This window comes from Macrotis lagotis, chromosome 7 (assembly GCF_037893015.1).
Source record: "Macrotis lagotis isolate mMagLag1 chromosome 7, bilby.v1.9.chrom.fasta, whole genome shotgun sequence".
NCBI lineage: Eukaryota > Metazoa > Chordata > Mammalia > Peramelemorphia > Peramelidae > Macrotis > Macrotis lagotis.
In genome coordinates this window covers 222,318,262-222,334,970 of record NC_133664.1, presented here as the reverse complement: position 1 = coordinate 222,334,970, position 16,709 = coordinate 222,318,262, and the positions used below count along the sequence as shown (strand labels likewise).

Here is a 16,709-nt window from a genome sequence, read left to right as displayed (position 1 = left end):
AGGACTTGCTCATTCCATCAGTGCACAATTGGGAACAATTTTGGGCTGTCTTGAAAGGAGAGTACCATCTGTATCCAGATAAGGAGCTGTGGAGTTTGAACAAAGTACAAGGACTATTCCCTTTATTTTGGAAAAAAAAACCCAGATATCTTATTGTCTGATCTGGTTACCTCTGAGAATTCTGTTCTCTTTAAGGATATGATTTCTCTCTCATCATCACACCCAATTTGTATCAAGGTACAACATGGAAACAAAGTAAAGACTGACAGAGTGTTATCTGTGGGGTGGGGGTGGGGGAGGGAAGCAAGATTGGGGGAAAATCGTAAAACTCAAATAATGTCTTTAATCAAAGGATGATAGAAAAAAAATTAAAAATCAATTGACCCATAGTGCCATGAATCACCATTCTTGGAGAAAAGAGATTCTAAAATAGAGATATGGGTGAGAGAGATATGTGGAATGACTTCTATTTTGGGTTTAGGCACCTCCAAATGAGGCAGTATCCTCAAATGTCCTGATAGAATACCCAAGGAAAGAGAATGAGGGAAGAGTAGAGAAAAAGCTAAAACAATCTAAAGATCTTACCTGGCTCTCCATCCTTACCCATGGAAACAGGGATGGATAAATTATGAGTCAGAGTTCCAGTCAGTTCCATTTTACCTTGGATCACTCCCATTCTGTATGTCTTTCCTTGATTCTTTCTTGATTATCTCAATGCAGCATGACCCTGAAGACTTGGTTCAATTGGCACGATCTACATTGCTCAGCTGTTTGCCTTTTAATAAGATTTATGATTTAAATCTTCTGCTCTTAACACCTTCTTTGCAAGCCTCAGAGGGAAACAAAACTGTCAGAGTTGTTTACTCATTTCCTTCTTAACATGGAGACACTGTTATTTTGCCAAAACATCTGTGTGTTTGCATCCACATAAAGTTAGGGCTGTGCATGTACACACACAGACATAGACATAGACATAGACATAGACCTACAGACAGACAGAGATACAGACACAGACATAAACATACAGATACACAGAAACATAGAGATACAGACATAGACATACAGATGCATAGAAACACAGACATAGACATACAGGTGCACAGGCATACCACAGAGACACTGACATACAGACACACATAGACATGGACATACAGACACATAGACACACACATGCGCGCACACACACACACACACACACATACAGCGAGGTAGGGTCACAGTTCCTGAAAAATTTTCAAAGCAATTCAGTAGCAAGATCACTTTTTTTTAGGTCTTTGCAAGGCAAACGGGGTTAAGTGGCTTGCCCAAGGCCACACAGCTAGGTAATTGTTAAGTGTCTGAGACCGGATTTGAACCCAGGTACTCGTGACTCCAGGGCCGGTGCTTTATCCGTTACACCACCTAGCTGCCCCTTGCAAGATCACTTTCTAAGGATTCCAGTATCCCCTGACAACCAAGAGCTTCAGAGTGGGTCTCTACTTCCTTGCAAAGGTCAATGTCCAGTTGACCCTACCAGTCCAAGAATGTTAGATTGTTATTGCTTGTCCTTTGTCCTAGAAGAGGACTCAATGACACCAGTTTTTGACTTTTAAGTGAATTGGATTCAACTGAGGCAGAATTAGTTAAGAACAATGAAAAAGAAATAAAAACTTGGAGAGCACTAGAAGGGCCTATGTTTGGGAATGAGCAAGTCCATGAACATGCTTAGAAAGGGAGGGGAAGGTAATATGTTAGACCCATTAAACAGAATCCTGCAACAATCCTCCTTCCTTTTTGCCTAATGAAGTGGGACTAGTAGTATGGTCACCATGGCATGGTCAGAACCTAGACCTTGGAGGTTAATAAATAGCATTAAGAATGGTTAGAAAAGGGGCAGCTAGGTGGCATAGTGGATAAAGCACCAGCCCTGGAGTCAGGAGTACCTGGGTTCAAATCCGGTCTCAGACACTTAATAATTACCTAGCTGTGTGGCCTTAGGCAAGCCACTTAACCCCGTTTGCCTTGCAAAGACCTAAAAAAAAAGTTTAGAAAGCTCAAGGAAGATTTTAATAGGGGAAGAGAAACCAAAATGAGATTAATGTGTGCAGAGAAGGTACTCAGACTGCAAAAATATTTATAGCAGCCCTGTTTGTGGTGGCAAAGAATTGGAAATCAAGTAAATGTCCTTCAATTGGGGAATGACTTAGCAAACTGTGGTATATGTATGTCATGGAATACTATTGTTCTATTAGAAACCAAGAGGGACAGGATTTCAGGGAAGCCTGGAGGGATTTGCATGAACTGATGCTGAGTGAGATTAGCAGAACCAGAAAAACACTGTATACCCTAACAGCAACATGGAAGTGATGATCAACCTTGAAGGACTTGCTCATTCCATCAGTGCAACAATCAGGAGCAAGTTTTGGTCTGTCTGCAAAGGAGAGTGCCATCTGTATCCAGTTAAGGAGCTGTGGCATTTGAACAAAGTTCAGGGACTATTCCCTTTGATTTAGGGGGAAAAAACATCTTATTGTCTTATCTTGTTACCTCTTAGAATTCTTTTCTCTTCTCTAAGGATATAATTTCTCTCTCATCATACCCAGTTTGGATCAAGGTACAACATGGAAACAAAGTAAGGACTGGCAGATTGCTTTCCATGGGGGTTTGGGGTGGGAAGTAAGATGTGGGGGGGGATTCTAAAACTCAAATAATATCTTTAATGAACATTAATTTAAAAAATTAAATTAAAAAGAGATTATGCAGTAGCAGTTTTAGGGTATATACAATGGATTGTCTTTATTAAATGACCATCGTATTGTATTAGATAGGAAAGGTGCAGGAGAGATAAAATAAGGACAGTTGTACTTACACATCGCTCACTTTCATCCTTTTCACAGTCACCTAATCAAGTCCAGGTCCTTATCACCTCTTGCCTGCATTATTGTAAAAGGCCTTCTCATTGATCTCCTTGTTTCTTATTTCTTCTCTTTCCAAACTCTTCTCAACCAACTGTCAGAATTTTCTTTCTCAAGGACAGATCTCTAATCATGTCAAACGTTTGCAACCTTTCCTCTTAGATCTTAATGGACTCTATATTGCATTTAGGGAAAGAGTACAAATCCCTTACTTTAGCATGTATAGCCTTCACAATCGGACTCCAAAATAACTTTCCATACATTTCATATTCTTCTCTGTTGCATACTTTACATTCCAGCCAAACTGACCTATTTACTACTCTCCTCCATTTTATAGCCTGTTATTTCTGGAACATACTTCTCATATCCATCTCTTACAATACCTGCCTTTTTCAAGGCAAAATTCAAATGTGTCACCTCTTATGGAAAGCTTTTTATGGTATATTTGATTATTAGTGCATTTTCTCTCCTCATATTATTCATTTAATTGTTGTACGTGTTGTATCTCCCAGGAGAATGTAAAGCCATTGAGAGCATGGACTGTTTTTCATATTTTTTTTTTGGTATCCCCAACATGCAGTAGTTGCTAGCAGAACTATATAGTTAATGTCTACTTGATTCTCAAGGTACCCTAAACACCCCATTTGGGGATGTTAACTTTTAGATTGTATAAAGAAGTATTATGCATTGAATAGTTTCACATACTTTCCATAAGTACCTTAGTTGAAGCAACAAATACCCTTTGATATATAAGCAGAGGACAAACAAAATAACCACTGGATAGAATGAATTCTTGTCTTAAATGATACAAAAATAAAATTTCATTCTTAAATGCCCAATAACATTTTCACTTCAACTGCAAATAGTTTTATTTTAATCAGTTAAAACTCAGATCCAAGATATGAATTTAAATCAATCTGAGATAAATTTATCAATGATTGAAAATTGGAACTGAAAGATTTGCTAATAACTCTGGTCGTACATTAGTGGAATAGTAGCCCTTCAGGTTCCATTTCATTACAAGAAATCTGAACATTCCAGATGTTTTATCCTGCAAAATGACCATACTTTTAACATCCAGTTTCAAGGCAAAATATGATTGCAGTAAATATAAAAGACCTTTCTTGGGTGTAATTTTATATCTTTGAACTATGAAGCACAGATGTGACAATCTAACATTGCAAATCTTTGCCTGAATTAATCTGGCCTTTGGAACTCTGAACTTTGAAAAGGGAGGTAAATTGTTCACATCCACTGGGAATATTAGAAATTGTATTATCCATTGTACGGGGCAGCTAGGTGGCACAATGGATAGAACACCAGCCCTGGAGTCAGGAGTACTTGAGTTCAAATTTGGCCTCAGAGACTTAATAATTACCTAGCTGTGTGGCCTTGGGCAAGCCACTTAACCCCATTGCCTTGCAAAAACTTTAAAAAAAATTATTTTGTAGACAGTTTAGAGAAAGAAATTAGATTAGGTCAGAATAAAGGAAAAAAGAAAATAAAATAGAGCCATAATATCCTGCATGGTGAGGAATTTGATTCTTAAAAATGTACCTGTACAGGTGAAATCTGAAAAGATGTGTAATTGAAAGAACATAGTATAAATGTACCAGAAAAGACACACAAATGCCAGTGGGATGCTCTTTAACTTCTCTCTAATGCTTTTTCCTACTCAGTGAGAATTGTGTGATGAACAGTACTTATGATTGATAGGAAATTACAGCAGAGAACTGGTCCCATTAATCTACTAATTGAAATAGCCTTATTCGCTCCTTCAATAGGGTACTAAATGTTTAAACATTTTTCCTCATGATATTTTTCTTTAATAATTTAATAATCAAAATAAGTTTTTTAATCTTCATTAGTTTCTGTATATCTCTCCACTATATATAAACCAACTCCCTTCCCTAATATTTCATGCTCTCTAGTTTTGTAATATCAAATGTCAATCATATTGTGTATGATCTATATTCTTTAGTAGGGAAAGAATTATTTTAGATAGTCAATAAGTGGTACCGTTTTTTTTCTCATTTCATAATAGTTAATCTATTTAAATATTGTCAGGATAAAAGTAAAGATACAGAATTATTTGCAGCTAAAGGGAAGGATTTAATATCATCAATAAAAATACCAAATATCAGGCACTTTATTCAATAGTAGGGTCAGAGATGTCTTTCAGATGAAGTATGCCAGCCTGCTAATGTGCAATGGGTACCAAAATCTGCCTTAGGAAGATTTCTAGCTTTGCCAGTATTTTGGTAAAACAGTACAATCAACTGTTGTGTATCATACAGGTGCTTCTCTAACCCTAATCTGAGATGTAAATTGTGTTCAGACTTCCTTCTTAAACATCAGGCTTTGTTTTACTACCTCAGCTAAAAACCTAGGGAATAGCTATAAAGTGAGATCCTAAACCAGAACTAACCAGCATGTTTTCCTGGGAGGAAAATCAAAGGAATAGTACGAAAGAAAATTAAGAGTCCATAAGGCTAGACAGGCTTATTCATAGTGCTGGAAATAGTACAGAGTCCTGGCCTCGGAGTCAGGCATCTCCTATATGACAATTTATTAACTGACATTTCAAAAGGCCTACATAGGGAATTCATGGATTAATTTGGTAACTAACTCATTTCATTCATTGTACTCAGACAAAACATTTTCTATAGAGTGGTTGAGGAAGAAAAAAGAGCTTTAAGAATTGTAATCCTCGGGGCGGCTAGGTGGCACAGTGGATAAAGCACGGACCCTGGAGTCAGGAGTACCTGAGTTCAAATCCGGTCTCAGACACTTAATAATTACCTAGCCCTGTGGCCTTGGGCAAGCCATTTAACCCCATTTGCCTTGCAAAAAACCCTAAAAAAAAAAAAAAAGAATTGTAGTCCTACCTTTCAAATGAGAAATTTCCACTAGTCTTTATTGTAACTAATTTCATAAGAGCCTAGTAAAATAGGATTAGCTGTTTAGATTAACTCAGTGAGGAATGGCATAATAAAAACTGTGAAGTAATGGGAGGATTAGGAATGTCTTTTCTGATTAACAAAACAATTGGGTTTGGTTTTTTATTAATCCTTTATCTAAATGCAGATTTTTGCTTCTTGTGTAAATAAAAAAAACTCAACAACCTCTCCTTTTTTTCTCTCAGAGTGGTAGAAATGGCAAAATGGATTGTTTCAGTAATTATGTGAAATTGTGATTAGAAGGCCTCTGGAGTTTAGACAGTTTTATTTACATTCTGCTTTTTATTAAGGTATATTAGAAGGGAATTTACAAGAAATGTTTGAATTTTCCCATCCAGATTATTCCTGACAGTCCCTTTTCTTTCACCTCAGATAATTCAGCCCCTCTTAGAACTTGACCAGAACCGCAGCAAATTGAAATTATACATTGGACATCTGACATCTCTCTGCCATGACAGAGATCCCCTGATTCTGCGAGGATTAACTCCACCTGCCTCCTATCACCTGGACGATGATCAGGCAGCTTGGGAAAGTGAGCTGCAGAAGATGACCCAGGAGCAGGTCAGTTTACACCTGGACCATTGTGAAAGCTTATGAAAGTATCATAGCTGTTTAAATTAACCTAATGGGGGTTAAGTAACCTTATTGTAGAGTGTACCAGGTAGATTCTTTTGTTGTTATGGAACACAAGTCACTTTCACTGTCTATAACTTAGTTCCATTTAATCTACAAAGGAAAGGAAATGATGCCATGAGAACAGCTTATTTCTCTAACCACTTAAGAAAAGTATGAACTGCCAGAGGCTTAACATTTATAAGACAGAACAAAAAACCCCAGAAACAGTCTTCCACAGAGTAAGTTCTTAGAAGAGTTTCACAGCCTTTTGAAATGCCGTTTTTTCTACACAGCAGTAGTAGCTAATAATATAGAAAATATTTATCTAGTGTTTTACATAGATAATATATGTAAACCATTTCACAACCACTCTATAAGGTAGATACAATTATTTATCTACATTTTACTGATGAAAAACTGACAGGTTAAATGGCTTGTGCAGAGGGACATGATAAGTAAATGTTTGAAGTATAATTCAAACTTGAGTCTTCTTGATTTCAGGTCCAGTACCTTGTCTACTTAACTTCCCTTAGATGGACCTTCTCTCCCCTATTTATATAGAAAAATCTTCTATGCCTTTAGAATAGAAAAAGAAGGCTTCTTGAGAGAAGGGATTATTTTGTCTTTGTATCATTGTGGCCTATGGTAATACCTTGCCACATAGTAACCATGTAGGAAAGGCTTGTTGAATTAAATAGAAGGCATTGCTGGAAGGGGAGATTGTACATATAAAATAAGGATCAGAATGAAAGTAATGATATGGTCTGAGGCAGACAGAAAGAAAGCAGAGATGCACAGGAAAATTGAACACCACACTAAACAAGGATTAAAGACAGTGCACTCTGAAGCCAGGGACAGGGTTTAAGTTGTGATTTCAAGCATTTGCCTTCAGTATTAACCACAGCTATTATCCACAAAATCTCTGTGTTTGAAGGGAACTCAGGTGGTGTCTGTAGTCCAACTCATGTCTAAATGAGAAAGCCTTCTATACATACCTGACATGATTATCCTGTTTTGACTTGAAGACCTCCCATGAGAAGGATCCTACTGCCTCCTAAACCAATCCTTTCCTCTTTTGTATAGCATTAATCATTAGCAAGTTTTTCCTTATCAAGTCTAAATGTATTTCTTTATACCTCTTACCCTCTGCTCCTGGCTCTGTTCTTTGAGGTCAAATAAAACCAGTCTCTTTCATATGACAGCCTTTCAAATATTTGGAATGTGAAGTGGTCCTCCAGAATGAGGAGGGATCCTCACTGAGTTTTGGCTGTGAGAATAAATATGTGTTAACCTTCCCAGAGTTTGTCTTAATTAGGGACAAATGTTACCAGAGGGTTTGGTCTTCATAAAGAGCAAAATAGAATTAAGTTAACATCCACATTTATTGGTATTTCTCTTAAGCTCAAGAATGAGGCAGGCATGTGTGAGGGAGAGAGGTCTAGCTGGAGAGCCCTATGGTAGCTATACAGAAGGCAGGATCTGAAACATCACCTTCAGCTTGTCCAATCAAAGAAAGGTATGGTTCCCCTCTAATCCAGAATGGGAGAGGGAAGGGAGGGAGCAAACCAAGAAGAGTTGGGGAAACTTAAGATACAGGGGAGGAAGGGAGCAGCACAGAACATTATTTCAGTAAATGGAGTGCCTTGTCAGATGTTCCAAAGATCTTCAAAGGATGGACATGGCTGAAGAGGCTTTCTCTAAGGGATTAAAAAAAAGGCAAACTTCTGTTCTTTTTACAATTGAGGCTTTCTCAAATTCATTACAAATTCATTGTTCATAGAAGATAGCTGTCACATTATAAATTAGCTAATGCTCTATGAGGTTATCATAACATATTGGAGCTGACCATTTTTTTCTAATTAATAAGTATTTCCCATTTATTTAATGTTTTTAAACATTTTGTTATTAAGAAAATGATGCTTTAAGGTTAAAAAACATACTTACGGGGCAGCTAGGTGGCACAGTGGATAGAGCACTGGCCCTGGAGTCAGGAGTTCAAATCCAGCCTCAGACACTTAATAATTACCTAGCTGTGTGGCCTTGGGTAAGCCACTTAACCCCAGTTGCCTTGCAAAAAAAAAAAACTTAAAAAAATTTTTTTAAAAACATACTAAAAAACTGATGAAAATCCACAAGTCAAAAACACCCCACATTGTTATAATGGTTTTACTCACTTTTCTGTAAAGTACATGTTACCAAAAATTTATGTATTTAACAATCTAACTAATTGCCCTTGCTCTCTTAATTAGTAAAAATTCACAATTCCTAGCTTGCCCCACTTACCAAACCATGCTTCACCATCAATGATGCTTTCCTGCTGTGGCTTAATTTATTTACCCACCTTTTCATTTCATTTTCTACTCTGGAACAGTAATCAAACTTATACCATTTTTGCTTCTAGAAACCATTTGCTTCTTAAACCAAAACACTTGTTTCTCACCACCACTCTCCAATATAGATGGTCTCATATATTATTACAATGTAGGTTGCTTGAGGGCAAGAATTGTCGCTCTTTAGTATTTCTATCCCCATCACTTAGCCAGTATCTGGCATAGAGTAAGTACCTAATGAATGCTTTTTTACTCATTCATTCATTTTATTTGCTCTGTATATGAAAACTACAGTTGTTCTCAAGAGTTCTGCATTAGGGAATCTGTATGATTTTGTAATGAATTTATTCTTTTAGAGAGAGGTAAAAAGTGAAAATAATTTTTCATTTATTTCCCCTAATTAAAAAAAGTTTACTTTAAAATATTTTAATTTAATTTTATTTCCAAATTCTCTCCCTTCCTCATCCTTCTCCACCCTTTAAAGTCCATTACAAATATATATATATATGTGTATATATATATATATATATATATATCAGAAAACAAATTCCCACATTAACTGTGTCTGAGAGGGAAGGAAGGAAGAAAATGAAAAGAAAATATGCTTCATATTCCATTCTGAGTTCATCATTTCTCTATCTGGAGATAGCATGTTTTACAATGTGTCTTTTGTCATAAGAGTTCCTTTAACTTTCAGAGTTGATTGTCCTTACAGTATTGCTGTTACTTTATAAAATTGCTCTCTTGATTCTGTTCACTTAACACTTTATCAGTTCAAATGAGAATTCACAAATTTCCTTCATGATTTCTTAATAGCATGATAGTATTCCATCATATTCATATTACACATCTTGTTCAACTTTTTCTCAACTGATGAACATCCAAAGGGAAATTTTTATAGCTTTTTTAGTGCTAGTAAATATGTAAATATTTAGTGAAAATGTAACTAAAGACCTCAAAATATTAATGCATCTGAGCAATTTTTGAAGAGATTTTCTTCAAATCTTGAAAAGCTTATTAAAGAAGGAATAGTCCTAGAAGAGTGTGTTAATATTTGTTGTTTTTTGAGTTATTTGCACATGAAACCATATATCCTTTAAAAAGGGACAAAAATGGCATTTTTTTTCTCCAGGCTCACAATTCAGATATGCCAGAGTAGATTTAATTCAAACTTTCCTGGGGCGGGGGGGGGGGGGGGGGGGGGGGGGGGGGGGGGGGAACGGGACTTCAGGAACATGATTTCAGTATGGAAATTTTCAAACCTAGAGGTTTTTTACAAAGTTATAAGTGAATAAAGTCAAGGATTCATAATGAAAAATATCCTTGTGGACTCGGTGTTGGCAGGTACTATTGTCAGCACTAGCTGTTTTGCTGTCTTGCAGATTTAACGCTTAGCACCATCATGTTTCTCTCAACTAAGAAAGAGTGGTCTTTTGGTATTGAGGTTGCAATATTAACCAGGTCATGTACTATCTTCATGTTTAGTAATGTTTATGTGAGTTTTCCAACCAATTTTAAACCACAAAACAAGAAGAAACAGATTTTAACATGTTTCATTGCCCAAACCTTCCCTCAGCCAAATTACAACTTTCTTTACCACCTGTCCAATTCCTTGGCACGATGGAAGTTAGAGATTCTGACTCTGGTGGTTTTTTGTCATTGCCTCTCTACTATTTACATCATGACAAAGCCCTAAACAAATAGTTAAAGATAAATAAAATTGCAAAAGTGGGAAAGTTGCACCTGCCACCCATCATAGATTTTTATTTCTAGAACATTGTTGTGTGATCATTTAATTGAATGATTTTCTGTTTTATTCCCCCAACCAACAAACTAAAAGAATAGTTTTGAAAGGGGTGAAAGGATTAATAATGATGGTCTTTAATATTATGGAAAGATTTATCTGTGGAAGGTAGCATAATTATGATTAGAATTAGATTTTTGAGGGACTTAAGTGCCCACATTTGGATGATAACTTAATATTTTAAAAATTATTTGCAGGGAAGATGCCTCCTCAGGCATTCTACTTTGACCATTTGTTATCCCCTTTCTTCTAGTCTTCCAGATTAGGAACTAGATTCTTTACTATTCTTCACCCCCTGTATCCAGACTTCTGTCAAGTGCAGTTGTTTCTTTCAACCATATGTCTCTAATTTTCTCTTTTATTGCCACAGTCACTAAATACCAGCACCCAGATTACTTCAGAAGTAATCTGTTGATCAGCCACACTCCAGGCTCTCCTTGTCCTACTTATCCAAATACATTCTACATACTGAATTTAAACTGGTTTCCTAAATTAATCACAGTCCACAGGGATCTTTCTTGTGTATAGTTTAGTGGCCTCATTTCTACTTTGAGTCTGATACCACTGCCCTATAGCATCACTTGTATGGCATAACAAGAACATTCTGTATCCTAGGACCTAACAGATACCTAACTGAGGGCTGGTTGACCTACTGAATCTTATACATGCAGTCCTCCATTTTAGGATTCCCTGAAGTTCACAGAATTGCAGTGTTGTGTTAGAATAGTTTTTTTCCTTCCCCCCTCCATCAGTAGCTCTAGATTAATTCTGTTGAAGCTTGCAAACCTGTGTTTTAGAGTTTGCTTGCATCACAAATTCAAAAGATATAAATGAACAAAAGGACAGGTTTTGGAAGTGAATTGAAGCCATTATATTGAAGCTTCTGACATCTTCTGGTTCCAACTTAAGAGTTAATGTTTACATAAAAATCTCTTTATCCAAAACTCTAAAATTCTGCTTACTTAGACAGCTGGAGTAGATTAAGCTTAGCCAGGGGAAAGAACATACTCTAACTTTTCATCTATATGTTCCTGTGGAGAATACATACTGGCAGGTGATGCTTTATTTTGAGCTTACCTAGATAGAGAATTAGAAACCTGAGAAGTTTTATGAATTTTAATGTCCTTAAGACAGGCAGCAAGACTGTTCTTACTGCTTGTCCAATTTAGAACATTTCTTTCTCAGCTAGGTAAAATTGAACCATCAACTGTATTCAGTATATCAGGACTGTGTGTGTGTGTGGATGTGTGGACATATATACATATATGTGTGGATGTGTGGAGATATATATATGGATATGTGGAGATATATATATATATATATATATATATATATATATATATATATATATATATATATGCAGCAAGACTGTTCTTACTGCTTGTCCAATTTAGAACATTTCTTTCTCAGCTAGGTAAAATTGAACCATCAACTGTATTCAGTATATCAGGACTGTGTGTGTGTGTGGATGTGTGGACATATATACATATATGTGTGGATGTGTGGAGATATATATATGGATATGTGGAGATATATATATATATATATATATATATATATATATATATATATATAATTTTTGAGTTTAGGTCTTACATAACACATTTTCATACAAGATATAAGCAGTAGATCCAAATGAATTGAAAATTCTTGCCACATACAGAGAAATTCCTGTAAATGCAAATGAATTCTTTAGTGAAGAATGGCAAAATTAGGGGCAGTTAGATGGTGCAGTGGATACAGCATTAACCCTGGAGTAAGGAGGACCTGAGGTCAAATACAGCCTCAGATACTTAATAATTACCTAGCTGTGTGACCTTGGGGAAGTCACTTTAATCCCATTGCCTTGCAAAAACTTTTTTAAAAATGGCAAAATTATTAGAAGACTTTGTTTAGAGTAAAAATAAAACCTCAGAAAACAGGAGCAAAAATATTTCTAAAGATTAGTGCAGCATAAAAATCTGTTTATAAAATGTGATGATGGTTGATATCTTGGGAAATTTGCCCCAAATAATATTTATTTATTCCAACCAAAATATTCTTAATTTTTTTCAAATTGTAAGATTGCTTAAGTATCTCCAACTTTTGACCTCTTAGTTTTTCTCAGTCATAGGACTGTAACATTGTTCTTATTAATAGATCAATAAAGCCTTTCTACCCTCAAAACCCCAGCAGTGCCAACTATTTCCATAATGTATTAACATTTAGACCAAAATCAGCATGGCAAATTCTGTACCTAGCTTTGTATTTCCTATTGCTTTGGATTGCTCAGGCATGTAGAATTCTTACTACCATGGTGACCATATCTGAAATGTTTTTCAAAAAATTCAACAAACATTTATTAATCCCTTATCATATATGAGGGCAAGTAGGTGGTGCCATGGATAGCGTGCCTGGCCTAGAGTCAGGCCTTGTTTTAACTTTGTTTACCTCAGTTTCATCATTTACAAAATGAGTTGAAGAAGGAAATGACAAACCACTCCAGTATCTTTACCAAGAAAACTTCAAATGGGGTCACAGAGAGCTGGATATGACTGGGAAAATGACTGAACAGGTATCATGTACAAGGTACAACACTTAGGTAGAGATACAAAGACAAAAAGAAAAAATGGTCCCTTGCTCCAAGGAGGCCACACTATGGGGATATAGCAGATTTGCAATTAAGTGCAAATTATATGAAAAATAATTCAATGAGGAAAGAAGTGTCAGTAAGTGCTGTAGGAGGCTAGGTTGACTCAAACTAAGAGTATGTGAAGGAGAATCATATGAAAAAAAAATCAGAAAGGTAGGGGGAAATCTTCCTCATTGTTCTCTGAGTGTTCTGAACTAAGAGACAGTTTTGAACAGTTTATATTTAAGTTATAGTTACATTAGTGTTGTGTTTAATGTATTTCTACACCAGTCTCTTTGTGTATGTTTTCAACCCTCCTTTGTCCATTTCTGATAAGAGTGAAGTTCATCAGATGCCAGATCCCCCAACCCATTCTTCATATTTGTATACCTTTTTTTCACAATCCCCTATTATGAGAAGCAAGTTCTACTTTTTTAACTTCAATCTTTCTACAGTAGTATATTCCTCCTCTTTCATTTCTTAACAGCCTTTGAACAGAATCAATTGCCTCTCCCAGTCAGGACCTCTGTTTTTCTTATTCAACTCTCTCAAATGTCCTTTGAAGACATGAAGGTTCCTAAGGGGCACATGTTTCTTCTCCCTCAATTAAATTGTTAACACTCAATCATCATATAATTCTTTCTACTTGCTCAGATAAATTGACCTAAATTTTTTTCTGAACATGTGTGTATTTTAAAGCTTCTACTCACTCAGCTCTGATTTTTTTCTTCAAAAACACTTGAAAATTCTGCTATTTCTTTAAAGGTCTATTCCCCCCCCCCCCCCCATAGTATTCTACTCAATTTTCAGAGTGTTATTCTTGGTTATAATCTGTTTTGTCCTTTGGGATAATATATTCCAAAATCTCTTCTGGAAAATTTATTAGGTCAGGTTTTATGTGATCTTGGCAATAGTTCCTTGTTCCTCCCTGACTTCTTGAAGTATTCATTTTTCTTTGATATAGGAGCTCTGGATTTGGTATTCTTTTTGGTGTTTATTTCAGTATGGGATTAGTGGGTTCTTTCTCTAATGATCTAGGAAGTTCTGATTTTAAAATGTAGTCCTGGCTTAACTTTTTTTTTAATTTTCAGGAAATTCGAAGAAACTGTCTATAGATTTGGGTTCAGGTCAAATGTTGCATTTTTTTTTTTAGTCCTTTGATTTTTGTTCTAACATTTCTTGTTGTCTCATGTGAGCATTGATTTCTGTTTGGTCTCTTCTAATTTTCAGAGACCCCATTTCTTCGGTAAGGTTTACCACTGTCTTTTCTCTTTCTATAGTTAATCTTTTTCCACTTCTTTCCAGGAGCTTTTTTTATTTTATTATTTGTCTCATTTCATTTCTTCTAAGTACTTATTTAGTCCTTTGGTAAAAATTCATTTTTCCTTTTGAGTCTCAGTTTTAATTGTTAGAGAGTTAGATTTGCAATAATTTTTTTGATATAGGAGGATGTTTTCTATGATTTACTCATCTCTCCAGCTTGAGTTCTTGAATTGGGCTTAATGCTAAATCCAGGCTCCATTCTATATTGACTACTTCTGAATGGGATGGTTGACCCTGCTTGGTCCTCTTGGTTCTTTCAAAGACCTGTACCAGACCCTACCTGACCCTCCCCCAGATCCTTGAGATTTTAGGTACTGAAACTTTTTCAAGACAGAGTATATGGCCCTCAGAACCTAATCTATCTTGGTCCAAATACTAACCATTGCTGGTCCTAGGAGCTTCCAAGGTCCCCATCCTTTGGCTTTCTCACTACTCTAGGCTTTCTCAAAAGAGTCCTCTACTCATTATTGAGACATCCATCATTATTAGCCCGTACTGGCACTGGCTTTGCTAGAGGAAATGGGACAAGATGACTTTTTTGTGCAGTTTTGGGATGGAAAAAAAATCACTAGTGGTTCTTATTGGATTTAGGAATAATAAATCTGATGTAAACTTCTTCCTACCAAGGCAGCCACCTTGGTAAGTCTATTTCTATGTATAATTAATGTTACATTGGTATTCTTTTTTTCCCTCTTTTTTTTGCATCATTTTTATACATCCACTCCTTCCCCTCAATCCATTCCCCAACTGATGGACATCCATTTTGTCTTCAAATCTTTTGTACATCAAAAAGTACTACTATGATTATTTTTGGACACATAGGACTTTTCTCTCTACCACTGACCTCTGAGTGGCTCATAATGCTGGGTCAAAGGGCATGTATAAACAGTTTGACTTTGAGGTAGAGTTCCAAATTCCTTTCCTAAATGGTCAGACAAATTCATGATTCTACCAGTGATAATTAGAATGCATATCTTGCTACAATGTGCTAACAGTTGTCATTTTCAGCTTTTGTCATTTTTGAACTCTAGTGTTAATTTTTGTTTTATTTATTAGAAATTTGAAATATTTTTCATATGATTATTGATATCTTTCATTTAAAAAAATTGTATTAATATTCTTTGATAATTTATCCATTTTGGAATAGCCCTTGTTATTGTAAACTTGCAAATCAAAAAAAGACATTTTAAAAATTAGACACAAAAATAACATTTAATAAATAAAACCATGACCTTTTTTAAAGAAATCTAATAATATAGATTATTTGATGTTTTAAAATATTGATGAAAACTAAATTGCCAATATAAAAATTGATAAGGAGAATTTACAATAAATAAAGATAAAATAAGGAAACATCAGAAATTATTTTTCTTAACTATATATCCTAAAAAAAAAATCTTACTTAAAATGAATATTTCCAAAAGTATTAAACATCCAGGGTAACAGAACAAGAAATAGAGAGCTAGATAACCAAATTCTATCAAAAGAAATTGAACAATGCATATATGAAGTCTCAAAAAAAAACTCTGAAATCATGTTTTTAGAAAGGAATTCTATCAAATCTTCAAAGAACTAATGATTTCAGTATTCCATAAACTGTTTGCAGTAGGGATCCTTCCAACACAAATAATCAGAAATTGCCTTGCCAACAAAATGGACAACTTAGGTTTTGGAGAGAGAGAGAGAGAGAGAGAGATTCCCAGAATAGCAGAACAAGAAATAGAAAATTTAAATCACCTAATATCATAAAGCTAAATTAAACAAAATAAACTCCCAAAGGAAAAAAATTCAAGACCAGATGACTTTGTAAAGGAATTCTATCAAATATTCCAGAATTAATTCCATTGTTATATAATATTTGTAAGAATAGGGAAAAGAAAGATTTCTGCCAAAATCTTTCTGTAATACTAGTAAAGTCTTGATAGCTAAACCAGGGAGCATGAAAAAAAAATTGACTGATGTCCCAGTGACAATTTTTGCAAAATTTTAAATAAAACATTAGCACCAAGGATAAAACAGTATATTAAAAACTTTATGACCGGTTGAATTTACATCAAGAATACAGGTACAATAGGAGGAAATCTATAGAGATCATAATAATAATTTCAAAATGTTACCAAATGATGCTAAGACAAAAGATATTTTGACAAAATACCTCTGTTTTAAAATAAA

At 35.2% G+C, this 16,709-nt stretch overlaps 1 protein-coding gene across 13 annotated transcripts in view; it reads left to right on the top strand.

The window, feature by feature from the left end:
* The window catches only part of ERC1 (ELKS/RAB6-interacting/CAST family member 1), a 436,241-nt gene that overhangs the window by 384,014 nt on the left and 35,518 nt on the right, over positions 1 to 16,709 (top strand). For 8 of the 13 annotated variants that reach the window (XM_074195002.1, XM_074195000.1, XM_074195006.1 and 5 more), the window contains one exon: positions 6,227 to 6,415. In XM_074195002.1, the coding sequence (XP_074051103.1) occupies positions 6,227 to 6,415 (189 nt within the window). Of the gene's footprint in view, positions 1 to 6,226; positions 6,416 to 16,709 lie in introns of those variants that run through there. The other 5 variants (XM_074195008.1, XM_074195007.1, XM_074195011.1 and 2 more) reach the window with 1 other exon arrangement.